Genomic DNA, 17779 nt, shown 5'->3' on the forward strand with positions numbered 1-17779 from the left:
GCCCCATCGCATCGGGATGCGACATTACGCGGTCCCGACGTGGGACAGATGCCACCACCACCGACCCCCTCTCCCGGCCGGCTCCCCAGAAGGGGACTTCTTCCCCAGCCGAGGGGATTTCTCGTTTCCCTTTGGTCCGAGCCCCTTTGGGGAGCGGAGGCTGCGGGCGGAGTTTCCCCGGCTCGGGGCTCCCTGCGAGGCCGGGTCTCCGCCTCCGCGCCCTCCCCTTATAGCCGGGCTGCCCCGGGGCTCCGCAGCCAGCGCCACCGCCGCCCTCGTCGTCCTCGCCGTGGTGCCCGGGAGCCGCAGCAGAGTAAGTCCTCGGGGCTCTCCGTGCCTCCTTTCCCCGCGGGGCCGCTCCCGCTCCTCCCTCCTGCCTCGCTCCGTGCGGGGCTGGCGAGCGCACGGGCTCTGCTTTGCGCCTGGGGTAGGGGGAGAGTTAAAAGGAAGGTGCTAAAGGGGGGGTTCCTCGACGAGGTGACGGGTTTTGGTCCCGCTTCGTGATGGCCAGAATGGGGATAAAGTCACAGCGCTGTCCCAGCTCCAGATGCATCCCAGGGCTGGGGGCTGCAGGACTGCGTGTCTGGTGATCCCGTCCTGACAGCTGGGTCCGATTCCTCTTGCTCATCCTCCAGACTTCACGGTATGAACACAGGCAGCCAGCAGTGATTCCTTTTAACCCCCTCTCCCCAAAATCCAAACATGGATCTTGGGCACCAAAGCATCCTCAACCCCGATCAGGCACCAGGCTCCAGATTCAGCAAGGCACTTCCCACCCCTCCTGCGTTCCTTTCTTTTTAGAAGGATGTGATTTCCTCCCATATCACAGGAAAACAATTGGATTATGATTTATTCATCCCAACCGCACTGGAAAAAAAATCCTTATCGGTGTCTGGACTGTGTTTGGTCCCAGACTGCCCTCATGCCCTGCTCCCTGCTGGGATGATGTGCCAAGTTGGCACACTTCTGCATGGCTGTGCTCGCAGCTTTGGGACTAGAAGTGCAAGTCAGGGAAATGCCAGTGCCCTTAGGACCCACCTTTCCCCATGGCACTGAAGAACCAGCCTGAAATTCCCTTTTTTCCTTGGGCAGCCATCCCACATCACTGCCCCAGCCCCAAGGTGAAGGCTGGGTTCAACCTCAGGGCTAGGATCCTCGGTGGGCTTAGTGTAGGACTTCCTCGGGCTGCTGCAAAGTGAGGACAAGGCTTTCTGTGAGTGGAGTGTGTGGCTGACCTAGAAGGCACGGTCCCTTGCCATCACACCCAAGTTCAGAGCCAAACCCATGAAGGAACAGTCGTTCTCCAAAGTATCCAACTGCCTGCCCCAGCCGAGGCACTTTGGGGTTTGCCACTTCTGATGCAGGGGATGAAACAGGCAGAGCCCTTTGGAGAAACTGGGTTTGAGTTTGCTAATGCTTCAGTGGCTCTTTCTGTAAAAAGAGGTCTGGAAAGCCAAAGAGTCTGAAAATGATGGTAAAAGGAGGAGTTCCAGGAGCTGTCGGTCTGGCTCTGGAGACTTTGTGTGTCCTCTTGGTCTGTTTATCTCTACCAGCGAACCTGGCACGCTCCAAGTGTGGGTGCAGGATTTGGCTTCAGGAATAGCAAATATGAAAACAAAATCCTGGACAGCAGCAGCTGGTTTGTCTTTCAGCCGCAGCAGTTTAAAATTATACTGCTGGCATTTGAAGTGAGAAGTAAAAGGAGCAGATTACACTTTCTGGAACCCAAACCCTGCTTTAGAAGTGCCCAAGTAGCTCTGTGTGGCTTTCCCTGTGCTGCTCCCAGGACAGGCGATGGTTTAAAGGCAGTTTAAGGCACCTCACGCCAGGTTTGATGGGAAGGTCTGGTCTGCTGCAACTTTCTTGTGTAGGCAGCAGTGATCCCACTTCCAGGGGGAGCAGGGGAGGGAAGGAGCAGCTGATGGAAACGCAGAAAACAAACTCTGCTAAATAACTTTGGAGAGGCTGTGGGACAGTGGGGCTTTCCACTGGAACCAAACATAAATCCCTCTGACCGAGAACGTCAGCAGACAGGAAAGGAATGAAAATCCAAACAGATGCCTGTTCATATGGCAGCAGCTCAGGAAAAAAGCACTTGAGAAAGAGATCAGCAAAAATTTTGGAATGGCGTTAATTAGCAGATCTCTGCTGGCGTGCCATCAGCCACCCCTCGCCAGTGAGCTCATCCAAAGTGCAGGGCTTCTGCAGAGGCTGTTTAGTTTGAGGAGGGAAATGAGAACATGGGAACACGTTGTGCCCAGAGTCCAGGTTTTGTCCTTGTGCTTCGTAGCACTGCTCCCAGTGCTGCCTTGGCACCTGCTCGTCTTGCTGCCCACCCTTGATCTGGGATAGCACAGGATGCTGCGCAGGCTGCGCTGCTCTTCTGGTTAGGAATTGTAAAGCTGAGCACACTGTGGCAGAGATAATTAGTGCTGGAAACTCTCCTGCCTCAAACCATACTGCCACAGAACAATAATGAGGATGATGATGATGATAATAAAAACTATTAATAGTAAATTAACAGTAGTGATGAGTTGGGATCTACGTAGAGACAGGATCTTAAACCATTAAATTTCCCAAGACACAATTATGAGTGTTGTGTCCTGGAAATGATTCAGCACTTCCCAAAGTACTAGCTGCTAAAATGATTAGGAGACAGCTGCATTTTTACCAGGCTTTGATTTGTGAGCAGAATGAAAGCCCTCGGCCACCTGAGCCACGGTGTGGTCTGCTGTGGTGGCCCAGGGAGGATGCTGCTGGAGGGGTGCAAAGAGCAACAGACAGAAGGATGTGTAAAACAGCAGCAGCAGCAAACTGATAAACTCTGGACGAGCACTCGAGATAGACAAACCTTAGTGCTATTGCAATTACAGCCTTCCTTGGATGCTTAGCTGCTTCAGCATCTATTAGCTCAAGTGGATAAAGCACACCCTGAGACGCGAATACTGCCAGCAGTTCTCTCGGTGCCAATGTGCAGCCCCTGGCTGAACACACTGGAGCTGCTTTATCTTTCTCCTAATTCGGCTGTGGGACTGGGAGCAGTGATGTGCCACCACAGCACGCCCCAAGCCACCAGCCTTGCTCCGAGCATTGCCACGTTCCCATGCCCAGCCCCTGCAGAGCCTTAATGGGACAAAGTTCTGCTGGCCATTAAAATCCAAGCTCTTAACAAGCTTGATCTTTTCCCCAAAGACTCTTTTATGTGTACTCTCATTTATGTGGTTTTCTAAGACAAATGGCATTCCTCTTTGTATCCAAGAAGCAGCAAAACCATCCTGAAATCCATCTTTATGATCATCATTCATCAAAACAAAAGGCAGAAGTGACTGTTCCCTGAATGTCACCTTCTGCTATACGAAAGGGAGAGGTGCTTCATTTGTTTAGAAAAACAAAAAGTGCTTTGTTTGGAATAATAGGGCTCAGTTGATTTTTGTGCTTGCACAAACAGGAAGGAAGAAATTTGGCAGGATGAATCTAAACACAGTGTGGTATTGGGAAACGCAGGCTAGGAAAATAGCCTTACAAAAATTAGAAAAGTCCCGAACATTTAAATAGAAACGCTGAAATAGAATCCCTGTGACCGTGAGATCTCTTTCTAAGGGAAAAATAAGTAAATAAATAAATAAAATAAAAAGAGCTCTTTTCTGCCTTTTTAATTTTATTATTCTATCGGAGCATGGTGACCCGAGTGGCCCCAGTGAAGCATGACAGTTCCTTCCCCCTCGCTCCCCCAGGATCTCTGCTAGAGGGAAGGGCCCTGGCTGGCTGCCTCCTCAGCAGCCCTGATGCTCAGGCTCCCCCTGCTCGCCCCACGGGACCAGTGCCATGTCCCTGGGGCACAGGGCTCTGCTGAGCAGTGAACCGATGCACCCCTTCCTCCCCTCCCCATAGGGGTTCCCATCGTCACTGTGTGATCGCTTTAGAAGCATTAGGATCCCTGAATGCGACCTAGCAGCTAAAGCATGGAGAAAGAAAGATTTTCAGTGATGCTAGATCCAAAATTTATATCACATGCTTGCTGCCTCTGAGTTGGTGCTTTAGAGCTCTCCAAGCTGCAGGGAGACAGCAGGAGGAATTGCATTTTAAACAAAAAGCTGCAATTTTCTAACCAGGTTCCCAGAAATAACTACGATGGTTTGTAACAGCATAAACTTACAAGGGAATTTTAAGATCACCCCGTTGTGGTCTTAAAACTGAAGTCATTTTTTTTTTCCCCTACGTTTACATCCCAGTTCCTCTGCTCTTACTCGGTAAGTGTAAGCCAAAATTTGCCTGATGTTTCTTCATGCATAATTGCTCTGGTTTCCTGGAAAGCCACTGAGAAAGAGCATTGTTGGAATGGGGGCTGGAGACTCTCAGTCACTTTATTTATTCATAATCAATGCTAATAATAATAAATCTTGCCATGATTTAACCATGATGTAAACAAATCTAGAGCAGCATACTAAACGTTAAAGGTAAATAAAGCAATGAAATATAAGTTTTTAGCAGAGACTGTTACAATAACAGATGTATCTCTCGCTAAGCTATTTACAGTGCAGGAGCACCCAGGATCTTGTTGCTGGAGCAGGACTGTGGCAGGAGAGTGTGCTTACACCAGGCTCAGCTGCCCCGACCCTGTGTCACCTTCCTCTTCCCCCTCAGCTGGGAGAGGACTGCTCTGGTCTTTCATTTCACTGGCACTAGCTTCGTGTGACAGCTGTGGAAAAAGCCCAAACTCATCAGTCCCTAGTGCCAGAAGCTGACCGCCACCACAATTTCTTTCTGCACAAGCCATGGCTCGTGCCACACCTCCACGCTTCCACATAACAGATGGGGCAGGAATTGCTCCCAGGCATCTGGAGAAACCCAACAAGTTGTGCTGCAGCCTCATTGTTTTGCTGTAGTCACCCTGAGACCATTCTGAATACGAGATCACACAGTGAGCGGGTTTGAAGGGTCTGGATGCATCCCTGAGTTTGCATCTGTCACTGTAGGGCTGGGGGCGGCAAGCGGAGTGTTGAAGCCGTACATCTGGCTGGGATTTGGGGGCTTGCAATGACAATCCTAGCTATGCTCATATCAGGAGACGTTGCTTTACTTCCACTGTGCTGTTGTTCTTCCCACGTTTTTTCACATCCTGTATTTTTTCATGACCCCCGACACTTCTGAACTCTTGGAGAGCTTCTCAAGGAAAAGGCTTCTCAGGAAAGCTAAGAATTTTCTAACTTACTTAAGTGGGAAAAGCATTAAACCAGCAAAAGTTTGGCACAGGCAGACTGATTCCTCAGCAAAAGCAGCTCTGTACCACGCTTGGTAGGCTTCACCTCATTTTCATGCTGTACTTGCAAACTCCATGTGCAAGTAGCTACATGGGGGCTTCCACAACCAGACCTGCAGCCAGATGAGCAGGGACCAGCACAAACAGGCCCTGAGGAAGGCTGAAATTGATCCCGTTCCTGTATAAATGTAAGAGGGGGTTGAGTTGCTTTGAACAGTCACAGGACCCGTGTCCTACTCCACCACACAGCCCAGAAACTCTTTTCTTTTGATGGGAGTTCATCCTGATATATTGTGCCATGGTAGTTTTTTATGCAAACTGTTATAGTCTGACCAGTTCTTTCTGAAATTTGCAGGCTAGAAGGAAAATGCTGAAAATGTTACCTTTTTCCCAAAGTGGTCCCTTTGGAATACGCAATGGATCAGCAGGTTGCATCAAGGTAAATGGGCAGCTGGAAAACCCTGCAACATCAGTAGCTGAGCAAGCCCCTGCCTGTCCTGATTCTTCTGGAGAGGAGATCTGGTCCAGGAACCAGGAGAAGATGAGTGAAAGGCCAGAGGCAGACGGCAGAACTTCGCGGGCATCTTCCATCACGAGCACCGGGAGCTGCACCTCTGCTGGGGACAGTCCGGAGAAGGGGAAGAAAGGAATCAAGGGAATGTTTACGACTGCATTTAAGAAGATGATAAAGACCAGGACACCCAGCAGTAAGTGCTCACCCTCCTTCCCCATCACCAACCACCCTGTGAAATCTCCTTTTCCCCAGAACAGCAGCGAGCAGCTGCTGTGGGTCTTCCCAGGGTGGTATCTGAGTGTGCAAGTCCCCCAGGCCCAGGCTCCAGCCCTGCAGGGTGGTTAGAGAGTCGGGAAATATCTGCTCAGAGAAACCCAGGACTGTGAGGAGCTTGGCACTTCCAACCTCACCTGCTAGCTCAGGTGATGTGTCACATTACCTGCTCCCTAAACTGAGCCAGCTGCACTCTAAAATGAGTCAGTGTTTTAGTCCTACCTCCTTTATTGGAGGGGCTCTTCCAAAGTCTCACCATTTTAGAGCAAATTACCTCATTTCTAGGCAAAACTTTTCCTGGTAAATTCACATCTCTTTCTTCATGTGTCATCTGTTTTCCATAACTGGTGGTTTCCCTTCTCAGCCTCCAACTTGTTCAGCTAAATGAGCATAGCTTACTGGAAACAGGCCCTTCGTAGCTTTGGTCTTAACTCTGCACGGCCCCATTTCCAATGTCTTTTGAAATAAATCATTCAGAATTGCAGAAAATGCTCCAGCTGACCAAAGCTTGGTACAACACATTCCCATTTTTCTGTCCTTTATGGAAAATCCACACCAGATACATCCTGGGATCAGGTCTGACATTTTCACCATCATCTCAGAGCAGCAATTTACTTAAATTCTTCAGGCAACTCTCTTCCTCCTCCATTTCAAGCTGATGCACACGCAGCTTGCAGCAGAAAATCCTATTTGTTGCTAAGTAACTTTTGTTCTATTAGATTTGTATCCTATACCTTGTGCTATTAAGCTTCAGCCCATTCACTGCTGAAGTTATCCCGTTGTTCCTGTATCATGCACCAAGCCCTCAGTTTCAGTAACGTCTCTGACCTTTGTGTAATCAGCAGATGCCAACAGGGCACTCCCAGCTTTTGTGCTCTAACTGAAATGAGGTTCATGATTAGTGGAAGCTTCCTCCACCCAAAGTTTTTAATACAAACCTTGCACACCTAGCAGAACTTATTTTGGGATACAACTTCCTCAGTTTAATAATTTCCCAGATTGCACCACATCAAGTAAGTGGCTGTAGCTCAGATAGGATATCTCAATAGTGCTTATTTTGCTGACTAAATATGTCATCCAAAAAATGTCACAGGTCAGATCGTGCCAGCCTACTTCTGGTAAACCCACGTGGTATTTCCTCTAGCACTTCTTATTTAGCTACATCTTTCCATCTACATTTTTTCTAAAGCCATGCTCCTTACTTAAGGTCATATTAATTAAGGGGATTAACTGGGTGGATGTCAGAAATATAACTAAAGATAAGGCTAATTTTTAATCTGTTCTCACAACTACAACATTACACTGCAGTTTATCAGTGCTAACCAGCTATTTCTCTACTTATAACCCAACAAAACAGACTTCTGTGTCAAGATTGCACTTAGAAAACCCTAAGGAATTTGACTTTTCTTTCAGGATTAGGCACGCCTATGCCAGTCGTTTGCTCTGATTTCCTTGCTTTGGCCCCAGACTACAACAGTCCTTTGGTCTACACATCCAGTCCATGTGCTGACCAACCGTGTTGTGCAGAACAGGAAAAAATGCAGGTAGCATCTCTAGTGCCAGTTCCTTTGAGACTCTTCCTCTCCAAGGAACAATTAGGTATTTACATACATAGAGCTTATCCTCCCCCTTTCATATTCTTTCTTGGGAAACTCGCAAAATATCTTCAGGGCTATTAAAAAACTCAAAAGACTCTCAGAGCCTTGCTTGGCAACCCAAGCAAAGGGATAACAAACACAAACAGATAAAAAAAAAATCTAAATTTGGAAAAAAATCATGGTTAGCACAGGAATTAACATTATAACATTCAGTGGCAGAACAGGAATAATCTGATCTTTAAATAAATAGAAAGATTTTCTCTGTGGTAAAGGAACCTAAGAGCTAGCATTATAGAAATAAAAGCACTTTTAAAATAGTATTCCAAAGCCATCTTTTTATACAAAACAGAAATTTATTTTTTTGCCATTGGGTAAAGGAAGGCTGTTCTTTTTTCCTTAGTCAAACAAATCATGGATCTCCTTGAAAAGCACAAGCTTTCTGATGCTGCCCTACTTCTGATTGCCCTGGAGAAGAGCGTATCCAGCAAAAGCGAGGAGGGACTAAACACCAGGCAACAAGACATCGAATCCATCAGCGAAATCCTGAAAAACAAAGTTTTCAGCATCTTGAAAGACTCTGTACTTCTAGCAAGAACAAACCCAGAACTGCTGCAGCAAGCAGTAGAGGTACTGAAAGAACAGGAGAAAGAAGATCAGAATTGGCTGTCGGAGAATTCGCCTGACCAAAATGTGCAATTTAGACCCAGAAAATGGAAAGAGCTTTGGATGGCTACAGTGAAGGAGTCAGTAGAGACTCGAATGAAAGACACAAGTCATACTCCCAGAACTGAGAACCTCTCTTCAGTTGGCCAAAACCTCCTGCACATGGGGAAGACAATGAAAGAAGATTTGACAGTAGTTGCAAAATGCATTAGACAGCTTTATCCCCCTGAGTTTAACGTGTTCGGTACATATGCAGAACTCTATCACCATCACTTTGCCTCCGAGGCAAAGAAAGCTGCTGAGTCCCAGCTGGAAGACAAGGACGTCTACCTTCTCCTCTCATGGGTGCACAACATTTACCCAAAGTAAGTGATGCTTTTGCTTTTACACATGTTTAGTACTGGAGACCATCAGGCTCCCTGGCTGCCAAACCAGGGATTTGCTGGATTTATGTATCAGTGTCACCGTGGCTGCAGTCTGATCCACAGCGAGGTTTTGGTGTCACTGGCATTGTGCTGATTTACACCAGCTGGCCAGGACAGCCTGAAGGCAATTCCACAAGGCTACTGGTCTGTAACCAGTCTCATTACGCACCTCTAGGCAACACGTCTACACAGATATTTAGGACTTCACTTCTGGCACAAACTGGGCAGGCCCCTTGCCCTGATCTCTACTCCAGTTGCAGACTTGAACTCATTCTTGGAAAATTTGGGAACTCCAGCCTTCTGGCCTTTGGAGCAGAGGGCAGCCAGTAAATGGAACAGCCTGGGATGTAATTATCCTGAGCATGGAGGGTGTTTTCTAGGCATTGCCCACAGTCTGTGATCTCCTCTGGGTTAGGATACGAAAGGGTGAACCCCTGTGGGAGCTCATCATGAGCCAAGGGTCACTCTTCGGCCTCACAAGCCCTGTATGTTATAAAACTGAACATATTCCTCCTTGTGGCTTATTGTACTGGGTGGGGAATTGAGGGTTCTCATTTCTTAGGTGAAAAACAGCAAATTTTCAAACAGTGTTTCTTCAACTAGGCTAAAACTATTCCACCTTCACCTCTGCTTGTTTCTCGTCTTGGTTCTCCCCTTGACAGAATATAATGAGTCACTGCTGATACTGGAAGCTTTCCGCAGCTGCTGCTGTGCTCTAGGTCAGGACATGCAGCCTGAACTACTGCGTGTTTGGAAATTGGCAGCTGTGAGGAGCAGGACCCAGCAAAAGCAGTGCAGCCGGGTGGTGGGAATGGTGCTGGCCAGGGCAACAGCCCCTTGGCAGGGTGCTCCTCTCTTCGTGAGCAGGAGCACAAGGAGCAGGGAGAAAAAGGGAAGGGCCTGGCTGCATAAAAACAGGGCTGATGTTCCAGCTTCATATCATAAGCAGCCCGTGCAAAATAGTCACATGGAGTTGGGCCTAATGCTAGCATGGGAACCAGGCGATGCTCATCGTTGAGCTCTGCAGAAGGTCCCCAGGCTGGCAGGTCCCTGCTGGGTGGCTCCGTGCCACCACATCCCTCTGGAGCTGCTCAGCTGGTACGTGGCGGGGAGATACAGGAGGCATTGAACATCCTGCTCCACTCCCACAGACCAGCCACAAAGCACCAGCTCTTCATCAGATCACCTTGCTGTATTGATGGCAAGAGGCCATATTCCAGAGCTAGTCCTCCTGCTGCTCTGGGACCCCAAACCCAGCAGTGCAGCAGCCTGCACTAAGGGTTGTGCACATCTACATCTGGTTTCCCACTGACGGCCTCAAGGAGTGTTAGTGGTTTGCATCAACAGCTGTCTTGAATTACACTGACCTTGCAAAATGTGATTGTTTGGCTTCTTCGTTCCAGAGATATGAGGAAAGATCCTGTTTTAGCAGAGGAGCTGGAGAAAGTTAAGCTTGGAAGCCTTTTGCCATCAAGCCTGAGCAAAGAGCTTGAAAGAAAATACCTCAAGAGTGAAGAGGTGAGAATCTGCTCGGTCCCTCCTCAGCCTTGTACCGCTCCATGACTCCTTGGAGGAGCTCTGACTTGTCCTGAATGCCCCCTTCCCAGCCATCCATGTAAGCCACACATCCTTCAAGAGAGACGCAAAAGCAGGAAAGCTTTTGTTGCTCCCTGTAGGACAGGTGGGCCTGCTGCTGGTTGGGACATGCAGAGCAAACTTCCTGCTGCCTTCTGGTTAGCCCAACCCTCTGCCCCGGGAGTCAGCACAAAATTGCCACTCTGCTCTTGCAAAACTGGTGTAAGGAAGGTGGGAAAAAGTCCAACTACAGATCTTTACGGGTAACTTTCCAGTTGTGTGTTAAATCCCCAGAAGGAGGAGCCTGCACTCCCACTCGCAGGTGATGCTTTCAGCCTTAGTCTGGTCCCTGTAGCAGTGCCAGACCTTGGGTGAGCACAAAGCACACAGGTCTGGTCTTGAAAAGTCTGCTTCTTTGATAGAGAATCACATGGTCTGCGGGAAATTACAGTCACTCTGATTTTTGGATGACTCTTGCCTTAGCAGACACAAGAAGCAATTTTCACAGCCCTCCCATAGCTCGGTGCTTTTGGCACTTTGGGCTGGAGTTCCTGGAAAATGAGTAGATAAGTTCCAGGTTTAGCTGCAGTGTGTGATGGCTTGCAGATGGACCGCGAGGTGCACGAAGAGGGCAGAGAGCAGAGATGTACGCCAGCCCCTGTACTGACCACCTCAAACGCCTTGCTGCACAGCGTGCACCGAGGGGGGTCGGGGCAGGGAAAAGCTGAGAACATCCTGATTCACACCAGAGCTCATAAGACGTCAGAAGTGCTTATGAAAAATGATTGCAAAACAGCTCTAGTGGGTAGTACTGAGTGTTACACACCAACAGCACATGGCTCGGCGAATTTGGGCTCCAGCATGTGTAGCTGCCTCTGACCTCCCTACGCCCCGCTACCGTCCCCCCGTCCCAGACGTCACTGCTGGCGTATAGACGTGGTGGGTCCTGATCTTGGTGCCTCCAGTTCCTTCCCTGGAATATTCCACTCCGTACTGAGTGGGTGGATGCTGTGAGGGAGTTGTCCTTGCTGCCGTGAAGTGGTGCATGAGGTGTCTCGTAACAAAGAGCCTTTATTTCTCAGCCAGGGAAGAGGACAAAGTCTGCCGAGCCAGACAAAGGCTAGGTGGGTGAGGAGAGCTGCACCAGCAGATGCTGCAGACGCTTTGTGGTGAATGCCATTGTTCTTTGTTTCCTACAGGCAACCATCAAAAATTCGCTGAACAAATGTTTAGAAAAGGAAATCGAAAGATGGAAAGAAGACAAGGAACCAGAGAAACTAAATGGACATTTTCAGAGTGAACTACTAGCAATATTCGTTATCCAGGTAATACAGATATATGTTTAAAAATAAACAATAGCATCCTGAGTGTATTTAAGATTTGAAACCAACCTTAGTCGATTCAGGAAGCCAAAAGGCCAAATCCCATGTTTAGGGCTGTGGCAGAAGTGGGTGGTACAAGGGAGCCCAAAGCCATGCTCTGGTGTGGTTGTGGTCCAGCAGGTGCTGGGGAAAATCCTGCACACATTCAGCAAAAAAATGAAAAGAAAAAAAAAAAAGGCAAGAAAAAAAGCCTTTTCCCACTTCCTCAGCAACTTTATAGGCTTGCTGTGTCTATAATGCTCCTTTCTTCTCCACCTCATTTGAAAGCGGGGAGGTGGCCGCTTTATTCTTTTGACTGAACAAAAATCAAAAGAACACAAGGAGGAGTTGCTGGCTTTTTACTCAGTGAACCTGGACTTTTTGGATCAAGCAGTGTCTGAAACCAGTATTTTTTTGCCTTTTTTTTTTTTTCTAGAGCATCTACAATGGCCAGAAGCGAGCCAAGGAGGTGAGCGCGGCGCTGGGCGAGGAGCTGTCGCATCGCCTGTCGCGGGAGCTGGCTGCCCTCCTGAGAAGGTGCGGTAAGGCTCCGGTGGGCAGCACGAGCTTCCAGGGCAGCCTGCTGCAGCCACTCACCCGCCTCTCTTCCCATTTCCCCTCCAGCTACAAGGATGCTTTTGAAGACTTTAAGGAGAAAGGCAAGAAGCAAGGACACTACAGGCCGATTCTGATTGCAAACATTAACAACTGCGGGAATTTCAGGTAAGGGTCCCTTCCTCCGCCAGCAGCGGGTAATAGGGTCTGTAATAGGGGTCTATAATGGGACACGTTAGGTCATCCCCAAAGAGGAAGGTCTGTCTGCCATTAAGGGAAGGCCTGGGGACCTCCAAACATCTCCCCCTCTCTCTTCTGAGGACAACTTGTTCTGACCTTGACGATGTTTCTTTTCAGAGACTACGTAGAGAAAAACATGGCAGAAAATGATGACAACAAGGACAGGATCCTTAGCACCCTCGGGGACATCGAGACCAGTGGCTGTGACGTCCTGCTTCAGCAGCTGTTTGTCCAGCTGAAGGTACAGCACCAGAGAGTTGGTTTTAATGGGTGGGAAAGCGGCGACATGTCCCTGTGCCACCCAAATCTGTGCCAGACACAGTTCAGAAGGGCTCTGAGCCAGGTCACACCTCAGCATCACTCCTGACTTGGGCTGCTGCCAGAAAACCCATCGTGACCTCTCCTTGAGTGGGTCCTCGAGGCTAAGCATGCAGGCATGCCTGGGCACAGGGAAATGAAAGTGCTGACTGCATCCGAGATAAGTGCTGTGGAGGAGAGAGTCTGAACCTGCACATGTTTACACTGCAGGCAGTAGGAAGCAAGCACAAAACTGCAATTGCGCAGCTTTTGGCTTCTCCATAAAGGTGTCCTGAAAAGCACTTTTGGTTTCCCTTCCCTTCCCTTCCCTTCCCTTCCCTTCCCTTCCCTTCCCTTCCCTTCCCTTCCCTTCCCTTCCCTTCCCTTCCCTTCCCTTCCCTTCCCTTCCCTTCCCTTCCCTTCCCTTCCCTTCCCTTCCCTTCCCTTCCCTTCCCTTCCCTTCCCTTCCCTTCCCTTCCCTTCCCTTCCCTTCCCTTCCCTTCCCTTCCCTTCCCTTCCCTTCCCTTGTTCTTTTCCCTTCCATTCTGTTCTTTTTTTCTGTTCTGTTCTGTTTCGTAAATTAAGCAAGTGTGGTGGAGGGGAAGGCACAAAAGCCAGGAATGTCAGCCACAATCTCTCCTGCTTTTTGAAAGCTATCTGTTAAAGCCTTTATTTTCATATTGATTTACTGTGGCCAACATGTGATTGAAAACATCTCATAACAATTCATCTTTCCTTCCCTGATGATGCCATCATTCTCTCATCAGACAAGATGTGATGGACAACACACTGAAAATGTGGAAATAAAAAAAAAAAAAGCATCTTTGATGCAAGCCCTTCAAGCCCTCTGTCTCCTTCACCATGAGGAACCAAGAAGGGGGCACAGACCCAACACAGCCCCTCCTCCCCTCTCGCCATCGGACATCTTCACCCTTCCCTGAACGGGACCTCACACCTCACTGTCGCTATATAGGATGCTGTACATATAGGAATGCCAAATATATGTCTGCATAGAAACTAAGCAGGTTTTTCCTTTTTTTTTCCCAGCCAATTTATAAGAAGTTTACAGAAAACAAGTGGGACTGCAGCAATAAAATTATGGATGAGATCATTAAAACCACCAGCAAACACATTTCAGAGTTACAGGCCCTGAAGAACCCTTTTTACAACGTAAGTCAAAGGGAACAAGTGGAGGGGTTCTGGGGTGCCCAGGCTGGGCTTTGCCTGCAATTCAAGCTGCCCTGACCTGCCATCATCTGGCAAGCTGCCGCGGCATCAGCAGCAGAGGGCTGATGGAGGAAGTGCCAGCTCTAGGGACCCCACAAAATATGGCTTTGGTCATGGGTGGGCTTCGTTTAGCAGCCCTGCTGCGATGCATGGTGTTGTCTCCTGGCTCCCTTGATCACCCCTAGGACTGGAGGAGACGTGTGCAGCTGGGACGGATCCCAAAGAAATGAGAGCCACAACCATGTGCTCAGTGCTGCTGGAGTACATATGATACATCACCATATAAAAAAAAACCACTTTGATTTCCTGCCTTTGTCTTTTTAGTATTTGAAAAAAAAAAAATACGATGTTTTGTTTATTAGAGAGGAACAGGAGGAGCAGCGTGAATTCCTGTTGCTCTGTAGCAGTGCCTTCTCTTTTCCAAGATGCAGAGATCTTTTCTAACTCTTCCCAGAAGGAAGGAACACTTGGAAATTCCCACACCTAATTAGTTTAAGTACAGATGGATTCTCAGCATCTAGGATGTGGCGTTGCAGGCTGCGGGGAAGTTGGCAGCCAGCGTGGCTTCTCGGGTGCGAGCAGCAGCAGGCACGTGGTGGGGCACAGCTGATAGCACCTGAGATGTTTATGTCCCCCATTCACACACGCAGTTTGTTGTGTCCCCAAGCAAAAGACAGATGGGTGATGCCTCCTCTCCTTCCCAACAGGCCACCATTGAGAAGATCCATGTCCGCTTGGTGAGGGATTACATCGTGAGGCTGCTGAAGAGGAAGGTCGGCCTGAAAAGTGCAGCACAACAACAAAACCTGGCCCAAAGCATCTCCAAGAACGCTGCCGAGCTGGAAGCCTTCTGCACCAAAAATGTACGTGAGCACTCGCTGCATCTGTGCCAGCAAAGAGCATGGGCACGCTGAGAAACAGGAGCGTGCCCTTCCTGCAGCCCCTTGTTAGCCTTTCCAGGGCAGCTTAAAGTTCTGGAAAGACCTGAGGCAGGGAGAGCTTTCCAAGTGCCAGCCTGCCCTCCCCACATGGAGAACACTGATCTCACCCTCCTTTGTACTGCAAGCAATCGTTTCCTTTTGAAGATTGATATCAACAGGGTCTAAAGATTGAGCTAAACACTGAGCTTCCCTGGCTGCAGTACGGCTTGCGTGGAGTCTGATCTCCCTCACTCCCCTGCCATGGGGTCAGGGAGGGGCTGGCAGGGGCAGCCAGGGGGTCTGGTGCACGAGGGCTCCCACTGAGAGATGCTCAGGTTTTCACAGCCAAATTTCTGCACGGCTGAAGCACCCTTCTGCATCCTCCGGGGTCACCTCCCTCCTTCCACATCTCTCCATTTGCAGGGATTTGGGCAGTTCCTGGGGGAGACAGAGGCAGGGCTGCTCACAGCTCACTGTGGGGCACGGTGTGGGGGGGTCTGGGCTGGGGTCTGCCATCCGCCACGCACTGCTGACCGCTTCCCTCTCTGCAGGGCTCTCAAGCCACCTGGCTGAATTCGGCACTCCCAAAACTGGCTGAAATCATCCGACTTCAGGATATAGGAGCTATTAAAATTGAAGTTGCGACGCTCGCCACGGCATACCCAGATATCCGGTAAGAGAAGCTGAAACAGGTTTGCAGATGTGCGTGTGGAATTTTAATTGAGCCATGAAGCAGCCAAATGTTAGCGTGAGTGAGGCTGATGTGCCCTGGGTAGTGCTGACCCCTATCAGACTAATAATCCAGGTAAATGGTGCCCAGTTAGCTGGGTACCTCTCCTTTCACCTAGCCTGAACTGCATTTTCCCTAGATATTCCTTGCCTAAACGGAAGGTTTTTTACAAAAACCCTAACTTGCCCAGGGCAGAGATAGTGGGAGGTTGCTGCCAGGTTGTGGCCATCCCAATGCCATCGGACAAAATAGGAATCTATTAAAAAGAGGGACTATTTATATATTCCAAATTCTGGTGTGATATTCTCCTTTGCTTTGGAGATTTCCCAAACCTCCCTGGTGGTGCTGGGTCCCATGTAGGATCCAAGCTGTCATCATCCGGGGGTGCCTGGCCATGGGCTGGGGCCACATCCTGGTGCAGAGCTGACACCTGCCTGTTTCTCTCCCACAGGAGGAGGCACCTGGAAGCTTTCCTGTATATCAAAGCCAATTTGTCGCGTGGAGAGCTCAAAAGCATCCTGAGCTACCTGGAAGACAGCACGGTGTCCACACCACCAAGCAACCTGCTCTTCTCCAGCATAAACCTGTCCTAGGCCGGGGCACCCCTCAGCACCGCGTGTACTGAGTGGTCTGGTGCTCAGCGTCTCTGTGGGAAGCAGCATCCACCGTGCATGGCCATGGAAGGCAAGGTGCCCAAAAAAAAACACCAGGGAAGCTCCTCACACCAGACACGGACCTTCTCCGAGGTCTCCTTGGTGTCACCACATTCTCTGCCCGGACATTGCCCTGGTGCTCCGACCTCTGCCTACCTCACCAGGCACCGTGAAGGCCACGTCGCTGACTTCCCGCACCGAGCAGGCGCCTCCTATCTAGCTTCTTGTCTGCTAAAGAAAGGGAAGGAAATGAAAATTGAAGCTAAAATGCAGAGATGTTGGAAAAGCCCCATGAGAGCCTCATGTTTCCCCCCAGTCTGTGATTCCTGACGTCCCACCACGCTGCAGCAACCCCAGAGGTTTGGGTTGGCCCCATGGAGCCGTGTTGCCCAGGGGCATTGGGGTTTCCAAACCAGTCCCAGGAGCCCCAGCTGCCCCCACAGCAGCAGTCTGGCCCGGGCTTCATTCACCTCCGTGAGGTGAGAGCACTTGGAACCACTGGTCCCTTTCAGTGGCCCCATCCAGTGCATCTCTGCTGGGGTGGCACCCCCCTAACAGAGGCTTGGGATCAAACTGCATTGCAGTAGAGCTTGTAGGCCGAGTCCCACCTTCTAGTAAAGCACTTTAGATATTGCTTAAGCCCTCCCTATGGAGGAAAGGACTTCTCCAGACCCTGTTAACATTGTGAGCTCTGAGTGGGTGGTGGATCTGGACTTGAATGCCATCAAAATGTCTTGGGGTCCCCATCTGCATCACCATGTGCTCATTTGCTCTTTCCCCTCTTGCTGTAGGGTAGCTTAGATGTGCAAACACAAATGTGTCTATTGTGAAACTGTGCGCTGTTTTTACAGCCCATTTTGGGGGGCGGAAATGAATCATTTGCCAAAACAACATGTGTTTCATTGAAGACCTTTCCCTTCTGTTTTTCTTTATTTCAACTTCTGTATCAGCCTGTAGAAAGTCGGTCTGGAAGGAAGACACGTAATGACTGTGCAGACCCTGCGATGTATTTATATGCATATACAGTATACCATTGGTGTATTTTTGCAACCAATTTTTTTTTTTTTCTCAGTTAGAGATATTCATTTGCAATGTTTATATTTAAACAGTATTCAAATACGCTAGGAGAGTGACTCACTTATTCTGTCTCTGGCTGTTGTTTACTGTGTTGCCTCGTGTAGGCCCACATTCTCCAGTTCTTCCACTGCTCCCAGCCTGCTGCTGGCAGGTTGGGAGGGCAGGGGCACCCTGTGTTTGTGGTGCCTGTTGGTCCCGTGGCCTGTCTCTTCTTACTATCTAGAGCCAGGGCTGCCATATGTGCTGCGTCTGTGGTATCTGGTACAAGGAGGTCCAAAACATCAGCCCTGAGGTCTCAATGTTGAATAATAAAAAGATTTGTATTTGAGACGTGTCTTGTCCTTACTGCCTCCTCCAGCTCTGTTTCTCCTCCTGTTGGCATGAGACTTTAGGAAAGACAGAGTTTGGCCC

At 49.3% G+C, this 17779-nt stretch overlaps 1 protein-coding gene and 1 long non-coding RNA gene across 2 annotated transcripts; one reads left to right on the top strand and one right to left on the bottom strand.

Annotated features, from left to right (window-relative positions):
* Position 1: 1 nt before the first annotated feature.
* On the top strand, positions 2-17696 carry TNFAIP2 (TNF alpha induced protein 2). The gene is made up of 12 exons (XM_084521775.1): positions 2-313; positions 5616-5967; positions 8046-8673; positions 10137-10251; positions 11508-11633; positions 12106-12206; positions 12294-12392; positions 12582-12705; positions 13809-13931; positions 14696-14851; positions 15460-15581; positions 16090-17696. Exons 1-12 carry the CDS (start codon positions 17-19, stop codon positions 16229-16231), a joined length of 2385 nt encoding a protein of 794 aa, XP_084377901.1. The 5' UTR covers positions 2-16; the 3' UTR covers positions 16232-17696.
* LOC311437943 lies at positions 4334-6185 on the bottom strand. Its single transcript, XR_014693851.1, has 3 exons — positions 5980-6185; positions 5644-5874; positions 4334-5438 (listed from the first exon to the last, which is right to left on the bottom strand). It is a non-coding gene; the product is annotated as an uncharacterized lncRNA (long non-coding RNA).
* Positions 17697-17779: the final 83 nt, after the last annotated feature.

The sequence above is a fragment of the Aythya ferina genome (assembly GCF_964211825.1).
Source record: "Aythya ferina genome assembly, chromosome: 5".
In the NCBI taxonomy this organism is placed as follows: Eukaryota; Metazoa; Chordata; class Aves; order Anseriformes; family Anatidae; genus Aythya; species Aythya ferina.

Coding starts and splice junctions, on each gene's coding strand:
- TNFAIP2 (XM_084521775.1), top strand. CDS start 17: ATGCGACATTACGCGGTCCCGACGTGGGACAGATGCCACCACCACCGA. Junction 8,674..10,136: donor GTGCACAACATTTACCCAAA/GTAAGTGATGCT, acceptor TCTTCGTTCCAG/AGATATGAGGAAAGATCCTG. Junction 12,706..13,808: donor AGCTGTTTGTCCAGCTGAAG/GTACAGCACCAG, acceptor TTTTTTTCCCAG/CCAATTTATAAGAAGTTTAC.